Below are 21,852 nucleotides of genomic sequence, written 5' to 3' on the forward strand. Positions count from 1 at the left end.
CACACTGCAGGATCATTTAGTTCTCTGTGCAGATTGATGTTAATAATAATAATTATAATAATAATAATAATAATACAGCCGACTTGGTTGTAGGACACAAGGAGGGGGGTCACAGCATGTGGATATAACAAGCAGAAATTTTGCAGAGGTGGGGGACATAGTCAGCTATCATGATAACATGTGGTAGTTCCTTTGGTAGGTGATGAGATCTCCTGCTCACAGCTGATAGTTCGGTATCTTGCATCAGCACTATTGTCCATTAACCACAAAAAATGCCCCAAATGTCCTTCATCACAAGCCCTCCTCCTCCTCCTTTCTTCTTACCACAGTGTTCTACTGCCCCAAGGAAGTCAGAGGCCATCCAGGTATACAGGGTGCTGCTCTCTTGCCAAGCTTCCATAACTCCTGGGGTAGGTGGGTGATGGTTCCCAGGCTGTAACAGTGTCCCACGTGTCCACAGTAATAGAAAGAAATACCAGTCAGCTGTAGCATCTTCACACATCAGCAATTGACGCCAGAAATCATCTCCTTGAACGAAGAAGTCCGCATTTCCATGTAGGTTTCTCTTCCATGCCGCATGTTGAGCCATGCTGTCCTAGCTGGGGGGATGGTAACAGGCACATGTGGAAACCAGCTGAACCAGGTCTTGAGTCCATGCTTTACAATGGAAACAAAAGGAACAAAAAACTCCACAGGGTCTTCCATTCGATTTATAGTTGCTAAATTCATAGTGCTAGATTGCTTGGTTACCGGATTCTTGAAGCTAGAGAGAAAAAGAGTGAAAAAGGAAAGAAAAGTTTGCTCCCAGCTTGGAGCACTGCATCAGGCAGCCAGCCTCTCAGGGGGCGGCGCCTAAAAAAAAAAAAAAAAAAAAAAAAAAAACTAACTGGAACTATGTGTGTAAGAACTCTCTGAAGCTATGTATAGGAGTATTCCCTGGTCGGTACCATGCATGGGAGTACTGTCTGTTTGCACTGGCACTATGCATGGAAATACTGGCTAAATAATACTATGTATGGAGGCAATTTATTCAGTCTGCATTGTACTAATATCCAGCAGATAACTTGTATGCCAATGCTATGCTGGTATTAGCCAGTCATTGTATTGTGGTAGTAGTAGATCACTACATATGTTATTTGGTCACTATAGCAGCACTATATGATGCTGTGAAGTCACTATATGGTTTTATTATTTAGTACTTATATGCCAGTATTATTCAGTCCCTATGGTTGTATTTAGCGGTCAGTGTTTAATAAGAGTATTCAGGCTCTGCACATATTGTTACATTATTAGGTCACGGTATGACAGTATTTAATGGTCATTATGGCCATTTCATTTTCATTTTTCAAAGTAAAGATGCAGCTCACGCTATACGAGTAAGAAGCAATACTCTGCTGTGTTTCTATATGACACCTTTATGAAGAAGTAATACATACATAGATCTAGGCAGACATTCCATATTCATGGCTGATTTCCATATACAAGCACTGCAGCTCTCGTAATTGCAGTCGCTGAAAACTGCGCTCAATATATATTAGGGACAGCACAGTGTAATAAATAAAATATATTTGCTGATTCCAGGAGAACCGCTTTCAGGATTATATATATTCATGAAACTGTCTGCGCATAAAAAGCTTTGGTACATTGTGTGACTTGTTTGGTAGGAGAAACATGGACCATGAAAAATAAAAAATGAGCAGCTATTAGGCTGAGGCCCCACGTTGCAGAAACGCAGCTTTTCTTGTTGCTGATTTTGTTGCATTTTTTTTTTTTTAGCAAAAGCCAAGAATGGCTACAAAAGGAATGGGAAATACAGGGTGGCCATAAAATAACCTCAGGTGTTTGGAGTCGTGTGCAGGCTGACCCAATGGATGGAATTGCATGAAAAAAAAATTTAATACCAAAACTCCCCGCCAGGGGATAATGTGGCTCTGTACAGTGAGCACGCAGCGCAAAACCCGTCTGTCGATACTTGGGGATGTCCCATTTGGACCACCGACTAGCATGACTGTTTAATGCCACATTGAACAGTCATGCTAGTCGGTGGTCCAAATGGGACATCCCCAAGTATCGACAGACGGGTTTTGCGCTGCGTGCTCACTGTACAGCACCACATTATCCCCTGGCGGGGAGTTTTGGTATTAATTTTTTTTTTCATGCCGTCGGTCGATGGCGGCCACCGCCATCATGCCTGATGAGCATGGTCATCCTATGCAGAACGAGCTCGACGCTTGCATGTAACATCTCTGGTGAGATGCTGCGCACTTCCAACATGATGTGGTCTTTGAGGTCAGGTAGGGTTTAGACATTCCCCCGATAAACACGCTCCTTCAAGTGTCCCCACAACCAGAAATCACAAGGAGTGAGATCCGGAGAGCGCAGTGGCCACGCTATAGGGAATGAGCGGCTCAAAATCCTGTCATCAGGAAAATGTGCACGAAGAGCGTTCTTCACAGGATTTGCAATGTGAGGAGGGGCTCCATCCTGCATGAAAGTGATCGCCTGCAGACACTGCCGCTGTTGGAGTTAGGGAACGACCACTGTTTCCAGCATTGTCCAGTACCTCGTTGCTGTGACGGAACAGGTGGCAACTCCAGTTGGGCCCAAATCTTCGAAAAAGAACGGTCCGATCATGAACGATGAGGTGAACCCACACCAAACGGTCACCTTGGGCGAATGCAGTGGAACCTCCTCGAGAGCACGCAGGTTTTCGGTGGCCCATATGCGACAGTTCTGTGTGTTGACCGTTCCATTCAGGTAAAAATGCGCTTTGTCGCTCCACAGGATATTCCATGGCCAATTGGTATCCACTTCCACTCTGGCCAGAAACATTAATGCAAATGTCATGCAGGTGTCATTGTCACGAGGAAGCAGTTGGTGATGATTTTTAGGGTTTGTTTTTCATGCCATCCGTTTCCCCATACAAATTTTCAGGCAATTCTGTCCATTGGGTCAGCCTGCACACGACTCCAAACACCTGAGGTTATATTATGGCCACCCTGTATATATGAAGTTTTTATACTTCTCCCTTCTGCTCAGTACGCTCCTGGCTTTTGCTCAAAAAAACAGCAAAATCTGCCACAAAAAAAAGCTGCGTTTCCCCAATGTGGGGTTTCGGCCTGGTGTTAGATCAAATGGTCTGCAAATACAGTACCCCTATGCATGAAATGGGTGGACCTAATAGGTATAGTAATATGGGCCAACTATCAGGCTACATTCACATGACCAAGGTGCAAAACGCCTGTGAAAAACATCCATTTCAGGCCAGGGACCCATGCGACGGAAACACCATGATTTTCGCCCCGGGAAAAATTGCGGTGTTTTACAGTAAGATTCTAGCGAATCTCATGCCCACTTTGCGGTTTTGGAAATCACAGTTTCCCCATAGGTATAATTGTAACAGAAAATCTGCAAAGGAAAATTTCGCAAACTTTCTGTCTAAAGCGCTGCCGGAAGAACTGCAATGCGCTGCCGTCGCGGTTTTTCCAACAAGCTTTTTTGCCTTAGCACCGAGGGGCACTTGTTTTCACAGGTCCCCCATACATGGAAAAAAATAGGACAAGACCTACATTTTGATGGCTCCTTGCAATGGACTGCAAAATAATGGTTACGAGAATAGCCACCATTCACTTACACTGAATTTATTGCTTCCATGTTATAAAAAAAGGAAGTCACGCGGCCATTAATCACTGTTGTGTGAATATGGCTTTAGAAAACTAAAACATTCGGTGACTTTCATAGTAAATGATCTGATGTTTTGCACATGGAGAACCCAAAGTAAAGGATAAGGCAATGTTATGAAGCAGTAGTATAGTTTGGTGTTGTGTTGTGGCTACAGAGATTCCTACACACCCTCTTGATCTGAGCAATCCTCTGTTAAATTACACAATTACCTTTCCCATTTCAGAACCTGCTTTGATCTGGGAGTTTTCCTATGAAGGGTCTGTCAACTGCACATGCCCAGAGGGTGCATATTTTAAGCTAAAAGCACTGAGTCACTGAACTATGCTTTAATAACACTCTACATACATGATGTGTTGTAACCAGCATGGTGCATAGTAAACATAGGCCAACATACGACTGATTATATTGTTGTTACATGCCGTAGTAAAGTTTCAAGTATTTGGAGCAGTGTTAGTTATTTTATTTTTTATATGTATACCTTTTATGTATACCTTAGTCTTGTTCCGGTTCCTGGAAAAAGAAGTGAGGTGCTCATTCTTCAGGCTGTTTCGCCTCGTGATTCGGCCTGAAGACACACCCTCCTCTGGACTAGGCCCATTCATTGGGAGTGGAGTACGTGGCTGGATGCCGATGCAGTGCACCGGCTTTCAGTCGCGGCTACCCGGCTTTTGGACCGGAATCTGAGGGGGCCTCCACCTCAGGTTCCAGTCCAAAAAATCCAGTCTGAACTTACCCTAAGAATATTTACTATTGAACCACCTTGATGCTTTAGTATTTGTGTATGGACTCTATGGTCATATGATCTAAATTGGTATGAATAATGAATAGCTCTTCTGATCACAAATCATATATAAGTAAGGTAAGGGTCTCCTAAGACTATACACAGACTTCTACAGTTTAGTGGAAATCTATAGTCTGTTATGAGTCCTGTAAAAGTCTTACAGGTGTCAGGGTCCAGGGTTGCTAGGTGGGGTGGCATAGACACAAAAGTCCAGTTTCTTTTAGTCCAAAACAAAGGTAGAGTTTATTTTCACTCAAAAATATAGTGCAGCAACAAAAGGAAACAATACAAAAATAAATACCTGCCCGGCTAGGCTCTAACTAAACATAGAATAGGTTACCTCACCTAGAATCACAGAAATCCAAAAGCCAGTAGAATCATTCAGGACACAGCTCCAAAAATATGACCTCTCTGTTTGCTCTCCATCCAAGCTCTGCCACATTCTGCTGCTGGAGCTGGCTTCTTAAGCCTCCCTGACGAGAAGACTCTCAACAGCTGAGTCGCTGCCGGAACATCCCCAAAGTGTGGACTGGAGGGGGGTGGAATGACAGGTCCCACTACCAACCTACCTGTCATTCCTAAAAATCCAGCCCAGTAACCAGAACTCTGAAATAACCCTCAGCAGACAACAGTTATCTTCTGAGATACATTCTTTCTGGAGTTTTCTCATCTCATCCACCTTAGTAGTCTGGGTGAGATGTACACCCCCTCCATTACCTGATCAGCCATCGGCTTACACAGGTTATAGGTTTAAGGTGCGCTCCCAGCTCATAGATCTGGAAATGAATCAGTACAAGTGCCAACATGACAGGTATGTAACCCGCAGCTTTCACTTCCTACAATAATGCAAAACATTCATGTTCTCCAGAAATCTTTCTAATTCATTTGTGAAGTCGCAGTCATATTCCTAGTTTAATACTACAACGGGTACCTTTACTAAGAGTATCATATATAGGAGATTCTGCATTGTAGTTATATTACATTTAGACCCATCTTATTTTTAGATCTGTTGCCGATATACTACAGACAGATTAAACTTGTTTCTTCTTCCTTCCGATTGCCCTGCATTGTTCCTGTATTTTGTCAAGCAGACATTTCCAATACCTGTTCAGTCTGTTATTTTTTATCATGTGTCTGTTTATAGATGTGCTCCATTACCACACCTATAAACCATTACTGTTATCATGTATTATAGATCTGAAATGAGGAACCAACATATCCTAGTGCTAGATGACTCAGTCCATAGACCCCCTGTCCGCCCCTTCCTCTTGTCAGATCACCTGAGCTTGGCTGTTTATTACCCAGTTATTAAATTGACCTCACTGGTACAAACATCAGATGTACTGGGAACAGAAGTGGATCAAGCGGAGAGAACTCACTGAGCGCTCTGCCTGATCACTCTGCACAATTACATTATCTAGTCTTCCTACTATATTGTTCTATCCATTTATCTATTCATCTCTTCCATCGCAGAAAATGAACCATCAAATTATGGTCAACAACGGATCCTTAGGGATGTTATTGATTATAATAGGGGCCGTCGTGTGTCCCTCAGCTGTCCATTTTTTAACTGTCTGAAAAAGGTGGGCTTGCAGGACTTTTCGTATGGAGTTTCTGACACTTCAACAGAGGATCTGAGCAGAGACTCTGATTCAGATGTGAATGTAATAGGGGACGGGAATATGCAGTGTCTAATATTGATGGCCTATCTTTAAGCCATCAATACTTGGGACCCCTGTGGATCTGTTGTTTGGAGATAACGTGACTCCAGGTAATGTTTGCATGCCAAGTTTTGATACTTCAACGATGTCCCATAAACCTCATTGGGAAGCTTTGCAGTGACTCAACCCACAGCTACATTATATACACTAAGTGAACAGCACAGCTCCCAACATGTAAACATTATGTTTTGGAACAACATATCTGCAGGGGTCCCGGCTGATCCTCGGTCAACAATATTAGAAAATGGATATAAATAATAAAATCCAATAATAAACTCATTTTAGTCAAGGGTAGACTACAAGTATAATAGTAAAAACAAATAGGTGCTGTTAGTCCTTTAAAGGCTTAGTAAGCGGGACACGAAAATGCCACCCTTGATGCCAAGTGCAATTGGCCAAAGGTTAGAAGTCATCATCATTAAGTGCTTTGTGGCAACCAACTATTTGGCCCGTAGTGTATCAATTAATAAGACTATGGCCTTGTGTCGCCTCAAAAGTCTCATCGGTTACCAAGGGATTTCGCTGTCGGCTTCTGAATCTCTGAGTCCTGAAGCCAATGTGACTCTTCTTTCTGCAGTTTTAACACTTGGCAGTCTAACAATTCTTGAGTTTTACAAGTAATTACATCAATTACAGGCAGAAACACAGGGGACATTTGCAGAAGTGTCACAGTTAAAATAATGGAACCTGTTTTTCAGGACACTGTGAAACTGGACTAATAGGAGGCACCCGCATTAGAAACAGACTTAGAGGAGATTCTAGGACAAAAGATGTATCCACCTTTCCTGAAGTAGTAAACCGTCCTAAAAGAGAATTCAGCGCTTTACAAGGCATTTTCACTTTAGTGTTTAATTTTTTCATTACGTGCTTATAGAGGGCGTCCATCTTGCCGGAGCGGTTGTGCTAAATAGTAAACATCAGATTAGAAATTTACCTCAGAAAAGGCAAAAAAGGAATTCAGCCAGAAAACAGCTGATTGACATCCATGAGAGCGCTGTGAGCATGCTCTGAGACATGCAGACGACACTATCAGGAAGGCGGAGAAGCTTGGAGGAGCTGAGCTGTTGCCTTCGCTTAAGTCAATGCAAGAAATTTACTGTAAGTATACCAGAAAACTGGCATAATAGTGGCACATCTTTGGCACAAAGCCTCGATCTGTGCCAAAGATGTGCCACTTTGTTCTTTTTCTGCCCTGCCCACCAGTTTTTAAGACAGAGGGTGGTTTGGGGCAGATATCAAAGTTTGCGGTGGAAACACCTTGTCTTGTCAGATTTACTATAAATCATGTCTTGTGTAGATTTCCATTCTGGTGCACGGGACCTCCACAGCCTCTTAGTAATTCTGGAGCATATCGTGCCAGTAAGGGAAATGATTAAAACTGGCATAGAAAACACCAGCCTTGATAAATACCCCCCCAATGTTTTGATCATCCATTTGCTTTATAAGTCTGTATTCACACGTCTGCATTTCACATCCGTATGCCGTCCACATTTTTTGCACTTTTGTATATGCACCTATTCATTTAAATGTTTGCATTCAGTCATATGATGTCAAGTCTCAGTGAACTTGTGGGTCACGCCAGTGTAATGGTGCTTGTGTCTGTGTGTCATTATGACCCGCATGACTTCTGAGGCACAATCACAGGCCATAGTGTCCATGATATCATTCATGGGGGCCAGAAGAGACCCGAAAAGGAGACGTCGGAGCCCAGGGGAGTTTAGTAATACTATTTGTTATGTTTGCTAATGTTCCCTGGGCCTCTACTTTTTATACTGTGGAGTCTGAAGAGACCCCAGAGCATTATAGTAGCTTGAGGGTGATGAACCCCAAAAATGTTATGTTCAGCCAAACCCAAAATTTTGGGAAAATTCGTAATGATAACTCATTTGGGGAACCCTATGTATATGCCATTATGGCACATTATACTGCGTGGAGGGGTCACTGTGGGACATTATACTATGTGTAGGGTCACTATACATTATACTGTATGGGGATCACTATTGGACATTATACTGTATGGAGAGCCACTATAGGATATAGGATATTTGGCACAAAGTGGGTGGCTTGTGCTTTACGTACAGCCGGGGGCGCATGGTATCCTTAATTAACCCCTGCCCATCTATTATCACGGGTCAGTGCAGGCAGCCATGAGCCCAGAGAAAAACTCAGGACTGGTCTTATACTGCTCCATGTTTAAGCCCTGACTCACTGAAGACAATAAATAGGGCAGTGGAGGCAATGGTGGCACGCAGATATCATCCATGTGCCATCCTTGCTGTTCAACCACGGACCAGACACATGCACACGGTTGTGTGCATATAGCCTAAGGCTAAGACCACCCTTTGTGGAAAAGCTCCTTATTGTGTTACAGATTGTGTTGCATTTCTTTGAGCTAAAGCTAGGAGTGGATTTAGCAGAAGGAGATAGTATTAGTGTCTCCTTTATATTTCCCATTCCTCTTTAAGTCTCTCTTGACTTAAAAAACTGCAGCGAAATCTACAACAAAAAAAACTGCTTTTCAGCAACATGTGGTGGAGACTCCTGGGGAAAAAAAATTAAGACATCTCTTTCCCTGGTAGCAGTACCATAAAATACATGACTAGTTTATGCCCTCAAAGTACAAAATTCTCACCAGAGATTTAAAGGATTGTCCTATGTATTGTTGTGTGTCCTCTCTATAATATTTCCCTGATCCTGCCCATAAATAATAAGATAATGCTGAAAAGTGTTCTCCAAGTGACAGCCTATTATGGGACTCAGTGAAATAATATAATATAATATGAAATAATAGATAATTTAGATTCCCTTTAAAGAGGTAAAAATTCCAAGTTTTATGGCCTGTGACTGTACAACCAGCTTCAATTGCTGGTGTGCACAGAGCAAAGTGTCAGACGATGGGCCTATACGGGCTGTCCTATTCATGAGCACAGTACCAAATTATACATAAGACAGATAATTACAAGAATCGGTCACAAAGTATCAGCTTCTCCCGTGGCTCGGGTATACTAATGGTCGACAGCCAAGTCTTTGATGGTTAAGCAGCTGATCCAACACAAAAGTGAATACAGGATATAATATAATAACTAGCAATACAATATTACCAGCATACTGAAGCATGTTTCATATCCACCTGTGTAGTATGTGATAGATGGGATTCTTTTGTGCTGTGTAGCCTTTCATGCTGAATAACAATGATCTCCATTGTCTTGTTCTGCAGGTGCAGCGATTGTCTAATGTGCTTTATGATTGACGGGCGGAAGGACGACGGCCACGATCAAACAGTCGCACCATAAAGAAAATGCTCTGCCTATGGAGAAGAGTTGTTTTCTGTCTCCTGTCATTTATAAAATGCTTTAGGGCTGTTGAAATTCCACTTGAAGGTAAGCTGGTTTTTTCAAAGGGAGTTGAAATTAAAATTTATTGCATAAAAAAAGTCAAATTTTTTTTCAGATTAATTTTACAAATACCCATATTATAGCCATATATAGTGAAGTAGAGGAGTATGTACATTAATACAAACATATAATATTAGAATGGGTTTGCTGTTTCAGTGAGTTTGATAGAATCTTTTATATAGTCCCTTATTTCTTTATTACATTGGAGGATCCATTATACCGTCGCTTTATGGTATTTTTGTTGACATTGGTCATGGTGACTCTGGCTACAGTTTGGGTTTGTGATGGTGGTATGTTTGTGTGTGTGTTAATAATATTAAATAGTTACTCCAAGAGATCATAAAAGGACTTAAGGGGGCATTAAAAGGATTTTCCAAGTTTTATACGGTTTGTAATATTGCTAACCTATTCTCAGAATAGATGATCACTTGGGGTGTCGGGAGGTGGACTCACACCGATCTGTTCTTGGCTACAGCACCAGAGCTACATTGTGTATAGAGTGAGGACCAAAAGGATTGTACTACATAATCTGTACATTGTTCTCATTCAAGGGATTTACTATTTATATATGTTCTGAACATAATCTTGAAAGTAGCTGCAGGGTGGAGCTTTACTTCACATTTCACACCTTTCATTAGACATATGTATTACATTTGTCTGACTGCAAATTAACTCCTTGTTATATTACATTTTGTATTACTCACTTCCTATTAGGTAAACATATGTTTTTGACCAACACCTTAAAAATTGCAGACAAGGCTTTTATGTTCCTTGCCCAGCATTCTTCTGGCTGAAGTATGGGATTTAATCTATGTAAAACATCATTTTGTTCTGAACCATCCAGTACTAGTAGTCCAAGAGGAGAGGAGATATATTTAGTCTCTTCAGTGAGAAGAGCAGTGAGGTAACACTCAAGAACTTTAATATGTACCCTGTAGTCAGAGGCCAATATAACAGTTTGTTTTTTATACAATTTTTTTTTTTTTTAGGGGGGGGGGGGGGGTCAATGACCAGCCACAATATTAATGTATAGAATCTCCCATAAAATAGTGCAAAAAAAAAAAAAGAAAAGAAGATTTAACAAAAAATAAAAAAATAAAAGTTCTAAATCCCTCCTTTCCCTAGAATACACACAAAAGTAGAAAATGACTGTGAAACACATACACATTAGGTATCCCTGTGTCTGAAAGTGCCCGGTCTACTGAATATAGGGTATCTGCAGTGCTCCTGTTCCGTCGGGAAGGGGTTAATAGGAGCACTGCAGATACCCTATATTCAGCCAGACTGAATTCCAAGTGGGGGAACAAAAAACAGTCCTCAAGATCAGGGAAGGGGCAGACAGACAACCAAAACACCCCCTCCCTTTTCCCAGCACCCAGCAACTACTGCACCCAAAAACTCCGACCATTTTAATTTTTGAAATTTTCCAGTAGCTGCTGCATTCCCCCCCCCCCCCCCCCCCCGGCTTATACTCGAGTCAATAAGTTTTCCCAGTTTTTGTGGTAAAATTAGGGGCCTCGGCTTATATTCGGGTCGGCTTATACTGGAGTATATATGGTAATTTCCTATATATTTGGGACAGTAAATATTTTCCGAGAGTATACTTTCATACCAGCCCTTACTACCCATTGTAGAATTCTATCTGGAGTGAACACATACCTTGTGTGTTGGGGAATATTACACTAAGATATTTTACGAAGTATAGATTTTTCTAGCTTGTTAGCTTTACGCCTTAAAACGTGACTATTCCTACTGAAGTAAACATTAACATTGTAAATTCATAACTGATCTGTAATTTGTATTATGAAAAATTTAGTAGCTGTCATGTATGTTATTCATAAGTATGCAGAGATCCATTCTAGACTAGAAATCAAGGCAAATCCGAGCGAAAGCACCTTTAGTTGCCATAGAAACATGAATGTATTCGGCATGTGCAAACATGCTACAAACTGTGCAAATCTTTCCCCGATAGAACAAGCAGAGCTTATTAGACATTCCCATAAATGATGCATAATTTGGATACTTTATGATCGTCTTTGAACTATTTCCAAGGTAACACTGAATCTAACAAGTCTAAACCAAACTTTATTTTCCTAAATGCAGATCCATTGAGCAGCCCAAATAATTGTCCTATATTATGCAGAATATTGTAAGAGAATAATTGGCAGCCATAAAAGTAATTCATCTTTAGTCATACAGATACACATCTTCCATTGTGCTGCCATTCCCATAATGAATATTGTACAACCTTGTCAGGACATATCAATGGTGATATCTCTAAATTACCAGGCATCTACAATTAACCCTGATATATTCCTCTAGTGATATCCGGATCCTATGCACTGCACAGTCCCTGTCATCTTCTACCCTCTTCATTATTACACTGGTTGACAGCTCCTGTTTACTCTCTTATCTTATTGCCACTTACATTGCTTTTTCCGGATTATACATCATTGTGAATTAGGCTGATGCCTTGTAAATAATGTATTATAATGATCCATAATAAATAAGGCAAATCAGTCATCCCCACTAAATTAATAGGTCATAATGAGAAGGAAGAACTATTTTTATAGATCTGAAGCAAGGGCACATAGCGATGTCAGAAAAGGATTTGGATGCATCAGGGCATTCTGTTGCACATGTCTAGGAGTTTTATGGATTAAGAAAGCATCTATACAGTAGCATAGCTATAGGGTTCACAAAGGTGGTAGTTGTGCCGGAGCTCCTAAATCAGGATGGCAGGTTAAGGGTAAGTTCACACTGGGCTTTTTGGTCAGGATTTTGTGGCCGTATTCGCCTCAAAATCCTGGCCAAAAAGACGGCTCCCATTGAAATCAATGGGAGCCCATCAGGTCTTTTTTCCAGGAGCTGTTTGTTCCAGCTCCCAGAAAAAAAGAATGGACATGCTCATTTTAGATCCCATGTTAGAACTGGTAAGTGATGGATTATGAGTGGCAGAGGATTGCAGGCCGCCGGCAGTCATTGCGTCGCTCGCGCACCGGTCATGATTCATTCATTCAATTATTTGGGACCATGAAAGTACAGCTGCAAAACCGGCAGGAATAGGACCTGTCTTGAGTTTTGTGGCCCGGACTGACGGCCCACACACTGATCCGTGTAATATATGGTCATGTGCGTAGGCCGAAAGAAATGAATGGGTCAGATAGCACAATGACCTAGCCCATGGTGGTGCGCCAAGGGGCCTTAAGGCGAGTATGACCTGAGTATGAGTATTTTATGCCATTTTAAGCCCTTTTTACTTAGCTCTTCCAGATCAGATGTAGCCTGCATGTGGCATCTACTTTAATACAATGTTTAATCTCAATATAAGTAATACACAGATTTATAACACTAGGCTACTTTATATACTTTATCTTACACAATAATAACACCGTTTGATCCTTAGTAAAAACTGAATTAATCATTTCTACAAGAGAAGAAGCTAAAATATAACCTTTATTAATATCTGGAAAATGATTTACGATTATTAACCCCAAAGCTATGTTTAGCCTGCCAGTTAAGTTACCCATTACACAGGGCTACATTTTGCACACCTACAAAATTTTTCCTTTGCACCGTTCCCCTTTCTTTGAACAGAAAACAGTACAGCTAGAAAGAAAGCCAACCTTTTAGCCGTATTTGTTCTCTAATAGGCAAGGGTGGAATGGAAGGCAGCGAGCGACCTCATGCCATTAGCTTTGTCTGAAGCACTTCTGTTCCTATAGCTACTGGTCATCTCGCAGGGCTCTGTGCTTTTCAACATTGTAGTTGAGGACACTAAGTTTGTACATAATGCCTACAGGGCACATTATCGAGCCAGCAGTATTTACAAACTCAATGCCCTCATCATTAGACTCCTGATGAAACAAAAGTGTTGAAACACGTAGAGCCTTGGGAAATGACCAGTAGCTATAAGAGCAGAAATACTTCAGACAATACTGAGGGCACAAGGTCTCGCTATTTTCTGTTCTGCCTGCACCTATTACAGGAAGAACACCTCTACAGGAAAAGCTTTTCTTCCAACAGTACCCTCTTCTGTGCAGTGAAATGGGAACCATAGACAGGAGCATTTTACTAATGTACAAATACAGCCCTATATAGCGGGTTCTGTCTTAATAGGCAACAATTACATTTATATTTGCAGCTCAAATACAAAAATCAAGCATATAGAAATATAGCAAATTGATGTGAATAATAAACAAAGCGCCTCGAAAATAACTGCATTATATTTAAAAGCTTGAAATATGTGCAGGGTCTTGTTGGGCAGTCTGGTCTCTGGCTATATAAGTTGTCACATATGATTTCCTAACAATTTTTCTGCTGCTAATAACCCCATTATGGATGCAACACATTTTGCATTTCTCTGTTAGATAGGGTGCATGTACAATACAAGGCAGTGTGACTCCTCCCGCATCCATAATTGCTACTACTGGTGTCTTTACATGTAATTCTGCCAAGAGTAACTATAAAATAGCAAAATTCTTCAGATTACAGACTATACTAAGCCACAAACAGTTATAGTCACCTTCATTACCTCTCTTGGGTATCTGAAGAGACCCCAGAGAATAATAATTTCACTTCTGGTTCATGACAAACTTATTCAACCTGAAAAAAATATTTGGGCTGACCACCCAAAACCAAAGAAAAATGAATCTTTGGCTCAATCTGTAGTTATGATGGAGCTAAAAAGATCCCTGGGACAGAAAGAGAAATCTGAACACAATCAGAAAATCTGATTTCTGTCTATAACATCCCATGAACAGAAACACATGATGCTAGTCAGAAGTAGAGGCTTAACGAGAAGTTCCTGCAAAGTTTGTAAGAGAGCCCCCACTTACCATTTGTTGTGTATAAAACTGTTGCCTTATGCTTCAATGAAGCCCTTGGGTCTCCTGATCCTCTAGAGCCATATAACTTCGTATTTTTCGGACTATAAGACGCACTTTTTTTCCCCCAAATTTCGGAGGAAAATGAGGGTGCGTCTTATAGTCTGAATGTGGGTTTGCAGCATGGCCGTGCTACTGCCACCGCTGGTTTTCTTCAGCGGCAGTAGCGCGGCAATCTGCAGGCCCCGGCAGCTAAGACAGTCCCCGGCATCTGCTGTAATAGACCGGCGGATGCCGGGGAGTGTCTTAGCTGCCGGGGCCTGCAGATTGCCGCGCTACTGCCACCGCTGGTTTTCTTCAGCGGCAGGAGCGTGACTATACTGCAGGCCCCGGCAGCTAAGACAGTCCCCGGCATCCGCCGGTCTATTACAGCAGATGCCGGGGACTGACTTAGCTGCCGGGGCCTGCAGATTGCCGCGCTACTGCCGCTGAAGAAAACCAGCGGTGGCAGTAGCGCGGCCATGCTGCAAACCCACTCCTCCTCCACAGGTCCCGGCAGTCAGTTAGCCCCCCCCACCGGCCCCATACCTTTAGTGATGCAGGCTGGCTCCTGCACGGCGAGGCCGCAGGAGCCGACCTGTTCCGATGACAGCTGGGAGCCTAATGAAGGCTCCGAGGCTTGTCATAGATATATATTACTATCGCGGCTGGTCTATGACCCTCCGCGATAGTAATGTATAGAATCTCCCATAGACGGCAATACACTTGTATTGCCGTCTATGGGACTTGCAATCAAATGATTGCAGGTTCAAGCCCCCTAGGCGGGGGATATTAAAATAGTAAAAAAAAAAAAAAAAAAAAACCACTTAAAAAAAATATAATAAAAAATAAAATAAATAAAAGTTCACCTCCTTTCCCTAGAATACATATAAAAGTATAACATTACTGTGAAACATACACATTAGGTATCCCTGTGTCTGAAAATGCCCGGTCTACTAATATTTTTATGTACAGTGAACGTCAAAATCAAAAGTGCCCTATACATCCCCTTACAGCTGCAGGGTCACCTGTCAATGTGGCCTTGCAGCTGTTCCAAAACTACAACTCCCATATATTAAATATTTTACCATTTTTTGCCTGAAATTTTTTTTACCCTATTTTTCTCCTCTAAAACCTGGGTGCGTCTTATAGTCCAGTTCGTCTTATAGTCTGAAAAATACGTCCCTGGAAATAAGTAAATAAACTCTTCTTACACTCACTGTGAGAAGCTGCAGACTCATCGCTCTGCAGCGTACACGCAGGGAAAGTTGTGAAGAAAGACCTGCCTTTCCCTTCTTTGCTCACTGTGTTTTTGTCTTTAGCCTGCTGGTATCTAAAGATGGAATGTCCTGAGTAACAGAGAATGAACAGCAAATTAGGAAGAAGGTAGACACCTAGTACCAGGAACTTTAGAGAGGTTTTCAAGCAGAAAACAGTAACATTTTTTAAGGAAGGACATTACTATTTGATCCAGAATCACATGGTCAATTAAATTAAACTAAGTTGTCTGATATCTAAGATAGTAACCTTTTATGTAGTAACTTTTTTCAAGACACATTCATTGGAGTCCATGCATTATTGGGAGTTGAACCTTGGGGAAAGTCTTCATGATCTTCACAAGACTTTAGTTAGGGTGTATGCTGTATAGGTAAATATACAGTACACATAATCTTCATATGTATTCATGACCATTTATATGTGAATTCTTGTGTACTTTGTAACTTGACTGATGAATATCTAATCTCCTATGTCAAACTTACTTAAACCGTATTCCTTGCAGTGGAGCAATTGCCAACGATTATCGAATTTACCAAAGGTATCCAAGTTGCTTTTCCTGTAGGAGAAGATTTCACTATTGAGTGTAAAGCTAAAGGAAACCCAGCTCCCGAGTAAGTTTTACATTAACTTTTATAGCTCTTATAACTTCTTTTTGATATTGCATACTGAAATATAACATCTTTTCATACCTCATTATATTAGATATCATTGGACGAAGAATGGCCATCCATATAATCCATTTACAGACCAGAATGTCAGGACTATGAATGATTCTGGCTCATTTACTATTCACAATGATGGTAACATTTTATCCTACAATGGAACATACAGATGTTATGCCACCAATAAGTTAGGAACTGCCATATCAGAAGAGACAACCTTTCTCATTCCAGGTATGTTAAGGACAGAGGCTCCTTGTGTTTTTACAGGTTAAAAAGATGTTTTCTCAATTTTTTTCTATGAGGCTTCAGTGCCAGAGCATGGTGATGGCTGGGTCTCTGCATATTTTGTATGTCTAGCCGTACTAACCGGGGACGATAATAGTCCTATTAAACTGATCCTTCACTTGATGATCACCTTTCTTTTAAGGATAAGACATTGGTAATCCCTTAAAATGTCAACTGTCTGGTCAATTTAACTATTAAATGGGTTTTAATACATTTTCTTATTCTTTAGGAGTTCCCAGATTTCCAAAAGAGGTTATTCCCCCAGTAGTGTTAGAAGAGGGGGATCCATTGGTTTTAAGTTGTGACCCTCCTCCTGGTATTCCTCCAGTCAATGTAGTTTGGATGACACAAGGTAAGGATATGCAGCCTACCTGGATAATAGCGCTATTAATCTGGATTTGTAATGTATTGTCCCTGCTTCTTGTTATTTAGGGCTTAAATGGTCACTAACTTTTCAACAAACTTTGTACAATTCAATAGTGCAAGTGAAAATAATAAAATTTGTAATATATATTATGAGAGAAAACACCTCTTTCTCCAGGCTTTTTCCTTCTCTCTCAAATTATTTACTCATTCTGAAATATCTACTAAATCTATCTTGGTCATCCAAGACAGACTGTAAGCTTACTGACATGTTACATTTTGTAAGTTTATACAGAGGGGAGTGAGTAGTAAGTTTTCTTTCTTAAGTACTGTTCAGTACTTCTCTATATAGTCACCCATGTTGCTGCAGTTTCTGAATGAGTGAGAGAGAATTAGAGAGCAGAATTTCCACATTTCTTCATCTTCTGTCTATAGATCACAAAAACTAGTCTCCACTCCATTCAGCATCTTTTAAGTTATTTACTGATCACTGTAGTGTAGGGGGATGTTCAGCGGTGATATGTAATATGGAAATCCTTATATATCAGTTAGGACAAACATTATGTGAACGTTTAAAGGAGCAGTTTCTGATAAGATCAGGTATTGATCCCTAGAAGATGTGATGCTGAACATCTCTTCTATAAACCCTTTCAGGTTGCTCTAAATCTTGACAGTAAAAAGCTGCATTATAGGTTTGATTCTTGTCATTCTACTTTGTTCTAGATCTGCGACAGATCCCTCTGACCAAGCGTGTCTCTGTTGGACTTGATGGAAAATTATACTTTGCACATGTTGTTCATATGGACAGCAAGATAGATTATTTCTGTGTCGCTGTATATTCCAGGATCAGACATATGTCACAGAGGATGCCAGTGAAACTCAGTATACATCACAGTAAGACATTTTGGCTAACAGTCTATCAAAGTTGGGACATTGGGTCTGAATTTGAGTCACTGATATTTGAAGTAACATTCCAGTAGAAAATAAAATTGCTTCTCCTTTCCTGTTTGAGAATGAGCCTCTGTGTGGAGTATTGTTACTGAATAACTTACTAACAGGTGTATCGTGAAGTTATGTGCTCCCATCCTGAGCACAGGCTTTCTCTCTGTTCCTCTGATGCACACAGTGATACACAGAAGTCAAACTCACAATGCAAGTATATTATAATTCTTATAGACCTGCTTTGTGAATTTGACCTCCTCTTCTTACGGGAAAAAGGAAATGCTTTTTTTTATGTTGGTTGGTAGTGATCTTACATATGGCCATGGCCAAAATCTCAAGTCTTTCTGACAGTATTATGTAATTTTTAATGAGTACAGTTATGCCTTTTAAACCCCAAATAGTGAAAGACAGTAATTTCTTCCAAAATGAAGGTCCCTCTACCGAATTCTTACTTGTACTATTCCGGAAACCATTTCTCACTTACATCCTACTGTATATTTCTAAAGACAAAATACAATAGTGTTGCGACTTACAAAATTCCTTTCCAATTTTTAATCATTTTATTAAACTATGTATTATATTTTTAGGTGATGCCATAAAAAATCGAGCACCAAACATACTAACGACCCAAGGAGAGATGGGTCACCCAATTGTAGTGTTGAAAGGTGAAGTCCTGCAGTTGGAGTGCATCGCTGAAGGATTGTGAGTTACATCAATAACACATACAGAATTGGCTTGACAATTGAGTAATGACTAGACTTTACAGTAGGGAGTGAGAAATCTATTGTCTGTAAATAAATAAGTATCTTGTTAATATTTAATATACTCTTGGTGAAAAACACAATGTGCAAACTGACAAGTCATACTAAAAAGTAATACAATTGAAAGCTGAACGCTCTGTGATGTTTGGTAGCTTCAGTCACTAGTTGGCTGCACATACCATTAGGCTGAAGCCTCACGTTGCAAAAACGCAGTGTTTTTGTCTATGCAGAAGTCCCGCAGCAAAGAACACTGCGGTTTACAGTACCTGCAAACTGAATGAGATTCTGCTGAATCCCATCCACACAAAAAAATTCTGCAGCAGAAAAACTGTGCTTCAAAACACCGGCATGTTCGGAAATCGCACCATGTCAATTATACCTGCAGGAGCGCTGGCGTTTCCATATACGTATAATAGGGGCAGAAAGTCCACAGAGGAAAACTCTGCAAAAATGCAATGACAAACAATGTAGAAAAAAATTCAATGCGCTTCCACCGCAGTTTTTTTGTAGTGTTTTTTTTATGATCCATTTTGCAAAAACGAGACTTAGGCTTAAAGGGATTCTACTATTAAAACCTCTTTTTTTGTGGATAAGACGTCGGAATAGCCTTTAGAAAGGCTATTCGTCTCTTACCTTTAGATGTGATCTCTGCCACGCCGTTCCTTAGAAATACCGGTTTTTACCGGTATGTAAATTAGTTCTCTGGCAGCGATGGGGATGGGCCCTAGCGCTGAAAATGCGATGAGGGTGTCCCCACTGCTGCTCGAGAACACGATCCTGCAACGCCTCTATCTTCGGCTGGATCCTCCCCTTCTCTGTCATCTTCCTCCTGCGTCACCTCCAAAGCCTGCACAGTTGGCTCTGCCAGTGAGACACTAGTAGAGCCGACTGCGCATGCCGGCCGGCGGCCATTTTTGGGAGGCTGCTCTTGCTCTTGTAGTTTAATGCAGTTCAATAAAGGGGTTGTCCAGGATAAACTAGGAATTAACTCCTAAACTAAACCCCCTCCCCTCGCCTAACTTCTACTTTACTTCAATTAAAAAAAAATATCTGTAATTACCCATATCCCTGGAGCGGTCATGTGATTGCTGTGGTTACATGTAAACACCCCTGAGGTTGCCACTGATGGTCTGCAGCAGTTAGATGCCGTATTAGGATGACATCATTGGAGGTCAGCATGCAGAGACCATAAGGACCCAGGAAGAAGCAGAATGTCAGCAGTGTGATCTTTATCGTGAATATTATTTCTTTATTTTTTTTATATAATTCTAACCCCTTGTTCACATCTGCATTTGGTAACATGGGGACCCCCCGAACGTAATACCAAACGCATTGGCAAGCGGTGAGCAGTGAAAGCACAAAGACCCCATAGACTATAATGGGGTCCATGTGTTCTCTGCAAGTTCCCCGCATGAGTCATGCAGACGTGAAAGTAGATAACAAAGTACTTTTCTGTCCACATGTTCCGTACGGACACTGCGCGGAGAGCACATGGACCCCATTACAGTCTATGGGGTCCGTGTGCTTTCACTGCACAGCGCTTGCCAATGCGTTTAGTATTCTGTTTGGGGGGTCCCTATGCAGACTCCCCGAAAGGATTACCAAACGCAGATGTGAATGAGGGGTAAGCTTTTTTTTACATTGCTTTTTACAGCTAGAACATTCTGTTTTGGTGTCTCTGTAAGTCAACCAATATCTATATTATTTTACATTATTTATATAGCATACTAACTATGTTTCTAAGGGGAATTACAATCTAGTTTTCATATTTTAGCCACACACGTACACTAAAGCCTTGTTCAAATGAACAGGAAAAATGGCCATATGATAGCCAATTTTGTAAGAGCTATCACGTAGCCATTTATAAAGCACATTGATGTCCATCAATTACACTGACTTATGATAGATTAATACTGCACAGTCTGTTATTTCTGTACATACTAATGAAATGAATGGTTTTAAGGCCCACCCCTACAAAGGAATGGAGAAAAGAAGGGGAAGAATCCATAAAGTATCGTGCCGTAGTAGAGGGTCATGGGACATTACTGAAGATCAAGGACATTACTAAAGATGATGAAGGAGTGTATATATGTGATGCCACAAATGAGATGGGTGCTGCTCAGCAAAGGTTTCGTGTTATTGTAGAAGGTATAAACAAGATTCAACTTGTCAATAATTCTGTAAAATTACTGTTTGATAAAGATATTTGTAAATCATCCTGCCAAAAACTGAATGACCCCAAACCTCCCCCCCCCCCATTCCACTGTTATTTAGGGGAACTACATTGTTTAAAGGGTTGCAATGTTTAAAACACTTATCCTCTATCCATAGGATAGGGGGAAAGTATCCAATTGCTGTGGGCCCAAATGATCAGGAGTACTGAAAGTCCCCCTAAACCTCCTTGTGAATGCAGCACCAATGTGCTTGAGTGACTGGTGCTCCATTCACTGCTATGAGGTTGCTGGTACTGTAATCTACACACAACTGCATTGGTACTCCTTTTACAAGAAGGCTTTAGGGGACTTTTAGTTTCCTGGTTGCTGGGGGACTTGAAGGTAGGGTCCTCAGCGATTAGACACTTATCCTCTATCCTGTGGATTGGGAATAAGTGTCCTTAATAGCATAATCCCTTTAAAGAGGCTCTATCATTGGGAAAAGTCATTTTTAGCTAAGCAAATACTTGCATAGCCTTTAGAAAGTCTATTCCACGCCTACCTTTTGTATGTAAATTGCCTCAGTAGTTTTTGAATAAGTCTGTTTTTATATCTATGCTAATTAGCCTTCTCCGTGCACCCGAAAGTTGTCTGTGAGCACCCTCTGCTATTCTCTATGTGTATGTACAGCATAGGCTGCTGTGCTGATGACTCATCTCTCTGCTCTCATACTGGAAAAATGTGCATATGATGTATTGATTTCTGATGACATCACAGTTTAGCTTTGTATTCACCATTTCAGAGCCTCCTAGATGGGAAAAAGAACTGAAGAGCTCTATACAAGGAGTGGGGTCTGAGGTTATCCTCAACTGTTCAGCGGCTGGGACACCTCAGCCGGACATACAATGGCAAAGAAATGGGATCCCTATGAAACGTAAGAAATACAATATGGACTGAAAGTA

At 41.0% G+C, this 21,852-nt stretch overlaps 1 protein-coding gene across 3 annotated transcripts in view; it reads left to right on the forward strand.

Annotated features, from left to right (window-relative positions):
- CHL1 (cell adhesion molecule L1 like) overlaps positions 1 to 21,852 on the forward strand; it is an 81,355-nt gene that overhangs the window by 34,398 nt on the left and 25,105 nt on the right. For all 3 annotated transcript variants that reach the window (XM_075286803.1, XM_075286801.1, XM_075286802.1), the window contains exons 2-9: positions 9,404 to 9,566; positions 16,227 to 16,335; positions 16,427 to 16,617; positions 16,901 to 17,023; positions 17,758 to 17,928; positions 18,564 to 18,678; positions 20,701 to 20,885; positions 21,693 to 21,824. In XM_075286803.1, the coding sequence (XP_075142904.1) occupies positions 9,485 to 9,566; positions 16,227 to 16,335; positions 16,427 to 16,617; positions 16,901 to 17,023; positions 17,758 to 17,928; positions 18,564 to 18,678; positions 20,701 to 20,885; positions 21,693 to 21,824 (1,108 nt within the window). In that variant the 5' untranslated portion in view covers positions 9,404 to 9,484. The remainder of the gene's footprint in view (positions 1 to 9,403; positions 9,567 to 16,226; positions 16,336 to 16,426; positions 16,618 to 16,900; positions 17,024 to 17,757; positions 17,929 to 18,563; positions 18,679 to 20,700; positions 20,886 to 21,692; positions 21,825 to 21,852) is intronic.

This window comes from Leptodactylus fuscus, chromosome 9, assembly GCF_031893055.1.
Source record: "Leptodactylus fuscus isolate aLepFus1 chromosome 9, aLepFus1.hap2, whole genome shotgun sequence".
NCBI lineage: Eukaryota > Metazoa > Chordata > Amphibia > Anura > Leptodactylidae > Leptodactylus > Leptodactylus fuscus.